This window comes from Phlebotomus argentipes, unplaced genomic scaffold, assembly GCF_947086385.1.
Source record: "Phlebotomus argentipes unplaced genomic scaffold, Phlebotomus argentipes genome assembly contig_33, whole genome shotgun sequence".
Lineage (NCBI taxonomy): Eukaryota > Metazoa > Arthropoda > Insecta > Diptera > Psychodidae > Phlebotomus > Phlebotomus argentipes.
In genome coordinates, this window is record NW_026776167.1 from 115,960 (window position 1) to 121,959 (window position 6,000).

At 42.4% G+C, this 6,000-nt stretch overlaps 1 protein-coding gene across 1 annotated transcript in view; it reads left to right on the forward strand.

Annotated features, from left to right (window-relative positions):
• Positions 1 to 5,784, forward strand: part of LOC132256922 (hornerin-like) — a 59,602-nt gene extending 53,818 nt beyond the window's left edge. The window contains exon 4 of the mRNA XM_059753531.1: positions 1,618 to 5,784. Coding sequence (XP_059609514.1) covers positions 1,618 to 5,549 — 3,932 coding nt within the window. The 3' untranslated portion in view covers positions 5,550 to 5,784. The remainder of the gene's footprint in view (positions 1 to 1,617) is intronic.
• The last annotated feature ends 216 nt before the right edge of the window (positions 5,785 to 6,000 follow it).

Genomic DNA, 6,000 nt, shown 5'->3' on the forward strand with positions numbered 1-6,000 from the left:
TCAACATTTTATCCAATGATTTTCGAATCGCAGTCGATATAGCATCCAACAGACAGAGCACGAAAACGTGTGCTCTCTCTGCATCGGAAAAGTGGCTCTTATATATTCTCTGCTTTTCCGTCTGTGCATATCAAAGAAAAACTTCGTTTTGAGATAGAAATTTAATTAAAGTTGAGTGTGTGAAGTTTTTATCCAACAATTATTTGTTTGATTTTTTTTTCTCACCGACGAACGAAATTCTATTTCACAAGAGTGCGCTTTGGGGAAAAACCGTGAAAATGCTCAAATATATCGTTCTCATTTGGAGTTTAGCAGAAATATTTTGTATTTCTTCTGGTGAGTATACTTATTGGATTTTTCTTGGAATATTTCATTCTCTTCCATGAGGAATGCCCGTATAATGAAAAATTCCTCTTTCTTACCATATATTTTTTCTGGAAAGAGACTTACGAACAATGAGCTTTGTGATGTGTGTGAGGTGAAGTGATGTGCTTCTGTAAATACCGCTCATGATGTAATGGCATTTTGTGGGGTTGTTGGGCGCAATATAGAAAATTTCATGTAAATTTGCTTAGACAGAGCATGTGAAATTATCTCGTGTGCAAGTAAATGAGTTCAATCTTAGCGTATGTGCTAACAACCAGTTCAATATGACCATTCAAGGTTGAGAAAGCTTGAGGATAAACTCTAAAAAGGAAAATGCAAAGTAATCTTGAATTTCTGCAAGTCTAAATAAAAGAAGAAGAGCGTCATTTAATAAGATGTGCCACAATCTGTGAGCTTTGTTAAGTTGATTTGCACTATACTTTTTTTTATGATAAAGCCTTCAAATGAAGCTTCAACAAATATTTCATCTGTTTTTTCTCTCATCTCACATTGTTCTGCAACCGGTTTCCGCGTGTAAGAGGTGAGAAAAAAATCATTCTGACGATTTATTTAAATAGAAAAATAAATAGAATACCATCGCGGCATATGTGGACTTGTTTGGTAATTATTTTGAACTTGAAAACCCCTAAGAGCAGAGAGACTCTCCAAATGATGTACCATTCTGTGGGTCTCACGGGCAAATCATGAAGAGTTATGGAAAACATTTTGACCACATACATGTATGTACAAAAAATATGTTAATAGGCAAAGACGAAATGGGAGAACTAAGACCACCGTCTTATCAATGACTGAGTAATTGAGCTCGACACGTTACATTCACATCAGGTGCGACGACGCGTGAACTCAATAACCGAAAGGTAGAAATTTCGTTTCTCAAAGTCATGGGTGATTCAATTAGTCAGATGCTAATTTACGGCAGGAGAAACAATAAGAAAAATTGGGTAGATTTCCGTCAAGAGAGCGCGGTCTTTAAGAAATGCCCGAAATAACATAAAATCTGGAAAAATGGATGATATCATTAGCCCACATTTCTCGTTCTGCGTGTTTTCTACTCCACTCAAAGGCATTTGCTTAACTGTTTTAAAGTGAATGTCGTCAAGGATGAATATACAAAAAAAAGTTTTGCGTTAATATTTCTAATTTAATTGATAACAAACAATAAAGACATAATCCTCACAACAGTTCCAAATTCCATCAGTAACTACAAAACTTTCCTATTTATTATTTCAGCTCAACGACCCTTCTTTGCTGGATCATTTTCAAGTGCTAGCGGTGACAGTACTACTAAAGGGCTAAACGTTGGCAGTTTGCTCGATATTTCCACCACAGCAGCAAGCAGTCAATCTCAAACGGCAACTGGTGGTGTTCAAAGTCAAATGAGCACGAGTTCGCTGACGAACTCCATGAATCTTGGCGGCCTAAGTATTTCAAACACTGTGTCCAACAGTCAATCTACTAGCCCTGAACTCAATCTGGGCGAAATAGGTGTGGCCACATCCGTTTCAAAAGATAAAACCCCGCCAATTACACTTAGTCGCCAACTAGACACTCAGCCAACTGCACAGGCCGGATCCTTTGCAACTGGCCTTAATCCTGTATCGAGTTCTCAAAGTGTGTCCGGGACTGATAAAACTAATTTTGGACTTATTAAACTTACATCATTCGAATCCAAGGCACAGTCACAGGCATCTTCGTCTGATGGATCTACAGGCGCATTTGCCGGAACTTCTGGAGCAACATCTCAGACAGGATTTGATGGTCTTGCTAAGAATAACAAAAGACCTGCACTTCTCGGTGGACTGCTGATTGGCGGAACGGCGATCATTGATGGACCATTGCCTTTTGGACCTGTGTCTGGAAAAGGTTTTCATGATATTTCTGGTGAGCAACATAAGCATGGATATGAGAAAGGTCCATCAGAACTTCATACCAGTGTAGAATTCGATCAGAAACAGAAGCAGGAACATCATGATGATCATGGACACCATGATCCGAAAAAAGATCATCACGATTTCCATGGACATCATGAATCTCACAAAGATCATCACGATTTTGATGGACATGATCCTCACAAAGGTCACCACGATTTCCATGGACATGATCCTCACGAAGATCATCACGATTTTCATGGACATTCACACGAAGATCATCACGATTTCCACGGACATGATTCTCACGAAGATCACCATGATTTTCATGGACATCACGGCTCTTACGAAGATGATTTTCCTGGACATTATGATTCACATGAAGAATATGATCTTCATGGACATCCCGGCCACCATGGTTTTCATGGACATTACGATTCTCATGAAGACCATCACGATTATCATGGTCATCATAAGTATGGGCATCGGCCCCATGATCACCATGATTTTCATGGGCATGACCATGATAACCGCGGTCACGGACCTCCTGGTCATGATTATCACAAACCAGGCTATCATAGCCACGAACATCACGATTTTGGCCACCACCATCATGGGCATCACCGTCATCCGCCACATGGACACTATCCCTTCGGCAGTTCAGAAGAATCTTTTGAATCTGATGAATCCTTCGAATCTCATGAACATCCAGGACCCTATCCTCGACCTCCGTATCATCACAATCGCCCAGGCTATCCAGGCTTTGCCAAACCACCTGGATCTCCAGCACCAGGACCACAGGGAGGCGGTAGTACTGGAGGACTTCCTGGACCAAGCACCTTTCCTAGCCTTGGACCGCTGACACCTAAACCTCCTACTACTGGATCTTCGACTAATACAGGGTCAGGCCCTGAGCCCGTGTTTCCAAGTTCTGGCCTTCCTGGTAATCAAGGATCAAATGTTTTTCCTAGCTCCAGGCCATCCGGTGGAACTCCGTCTACTATAGGATCAAATCTTGGTCCAGTGTTTCCTAGTTCTGGACTCAATACGGGTGGATCTTCGTCTACTGTAGGATCAAATCTTGGTCCAGTGTTTCCTAGTTCTGGACTTCCTGGCAATCAAGGATCAAACGTCTTTCCTAGTTCCAGACCTTCAACGGGTGGATCTTCGACTAACACAGGATCAGGCCTTGATCCCGTGTTTCCTAGTTCTGGACTTCCGGATAATCAAGGACCAAATGTTTTTCCAAGCTCTAGACCCACAACGGGTGGATCTTCAACTAATATAGGGTCAAATCTGGGACCATCAGTTTTTCCTAGCTCTGGACTCACCACGGGTGGATCTTCGTCTAATACAGGATCTAATCTTGACTCTGTCTTATCTAGTTCGGGAATTTCTGGTCAGTTGCCCTCTAGTTCCAGTCAGCCACCTTCAAAAATTCCAGATTATTTAGAATCCACTATTGCGTCACTGTTTCCTAACCCAGGACAACAGCCACTAGGCAGCAATATTAGAGATAACCAAGGATCAAGTTTGAGTTCTTTAGTGCTCAGTCTAAGCAACATGCAAACTACTGTTCCGCCTTCACTTGGTGGACTTCAGCCCTCAGGACCTGCTGCATTTCCAACCTTGAGTGAAGGTTCAGGTATTACTGTAGAACCGCCTTCGAGTGGTGCATTACCTGCAACGCCCAATCCTACTTCTCTAATTCCTGAAAGACGAAGTAATGATTTCAATGGAGCTGGAAATGACGGTGAATTTGATGTAAGAGCGGATTTCCAAGGATTCGAACGAAAGAGAAGGGGCGTAGAATCTAGCGCAGAAGTTCAGGGCAGATTCGATCTTGGGGGACTGATTTCAGGAATTGGAGGAGCTCTTGGTTTATTTGGAAATGTAAAGGAAGAACGCCAATTCCATCATCCCAGGGCGCATCATCACCACAGAGAATATTATCCAACAGCATATGGCGAAGGAAATTTCCAACAAGAATTTGGAGGTGGTTTTGGTCCTATTCAACAACATCTTCCACCAGGACCAAGTTTTGCCAACAGCTTAACGCAAAGTGACTCTTTTGGAAGCTCTCATCAGCAATTTTACCCTCAACAACCAGGATCTAACATTGGTTTGCCTCTATCACAATCAAATGACGAATTCCAGGACTATCCATTTGGTGGACCTGCTCAACGTCCAGGGTCTAATGATCGCGTAATTCTATCGGAATCTAACGGAGGATCTCAAGCTAGCTCATGTGGAGGAGGTTTATGTCAAAGACCAGGTCCTAATCAGCGTCCTGGGCTATCTTTGTCCGAAACTAATGGCGGATCACAGAGCCAAGTTCTGAAACCTCAACCTCCCGGTGGGCAAAATAATCAACTACCTGAAAGTAACTCTGGTGGCGAAGTGTACATTGATGAACAGGGAAACTTTCAAATTAGACCAAACAAACCATTCGGAAGCCAGCAGCAAAGTGGCGCCAACACAATGACATTTCACACAGTGGACGAATTTGGAACTTTGGACAAAAGTTCGGGATCTAGCCAAGCATCTAACCTAGGTGGATCAACTGGGCAATTGAGTGCAGCTAACACTGATCATCAAAGTTATCAAACACCTCATGGATCGGGTCAACAAAGCAGCGGTCAAAGTCAGTCTGCAAACTTTGACAGTCTAGGGAACTCGGCCTTGACCCAAAGCAATTTCGGGACAACTCAAGTAGTTGAAGGGGATCGCAAGCAGAGTAAGGCAACTGGTGGATCTTCTGCGACTCTCACAAGTTTGGCTGGTGGAACTTCATCAAGTATCTCTCAAGTAGACTCTGTTTCTTATCAAGAGGCAGATAAGGCGGGATCTAGAAGTGCTGGTCAGAGCCAATCTCAGCATCTGGGGCCGAACGGTGGCTTAGCTGGATCGATTAGTGGTGCAGTCAGTGAAAGTTTCGAAGGCCCTGGAGGGAAGAAGGGTTCCAAATCTTCAAGCCAATCTTCCAGCTTTAACCTAAGTGGAGCTGGAAGCGTTGCAAGTTCCTCTTCAGCCAGTTCTGGCACTCTTGGTGCTAACTCATTCTCCGGAGCACAGAGTGGATCCGCCGGACTTGGTGCACTAGGTGGAACAGGTGGTTCCCTAACTCAGGCTAAGAGTCAATCGAATCAATTTGGCAGCAATGCTGCTGCTGAAGGATTGACTAAATTCGAAGGATCTGTGAGCCCACCTAATAAGTTAGGCGCTGAAATTGGAACTCAAAGCAGCATCAAAATTGATCAGGATACATTCGATGGCCGACCAATCTTCCAGTAATTCTGAATATTCCGGTATGACGGATTTTCTCTAAGATCCCACTCTGATTCGGTTGCCAGAATTGCCATACAGACTAAGATATTCGATGGGTTAGCGTAAGAATCTGTGAGAACATCTAAATCTGCATAAATGCTCCTCTATTGCATCTTATAACGGAGCTTATAAACTTTTTTTTTAATATTAGGTACTTTGTCTTTTAATGAACTATAAATTATCTTTTTATACCTTTTCCTTATATTATAGAAGCAAATAAAAAATAAAGTGTATGTAAAAAATAAATGCTGAACATGCTGAATTCCATCTCTTTCACTGGTCGGATCGTCGAGATAGAAGAAAAGACAGATGATCACTGTGCGTCATATCTCTTGCCGCGGTCTTGTTCGCAGCACTGCGCTAATGAACTTGAAATTTATTAATTAACTACTTGTATCTCTTTTACCAAAATTCATTT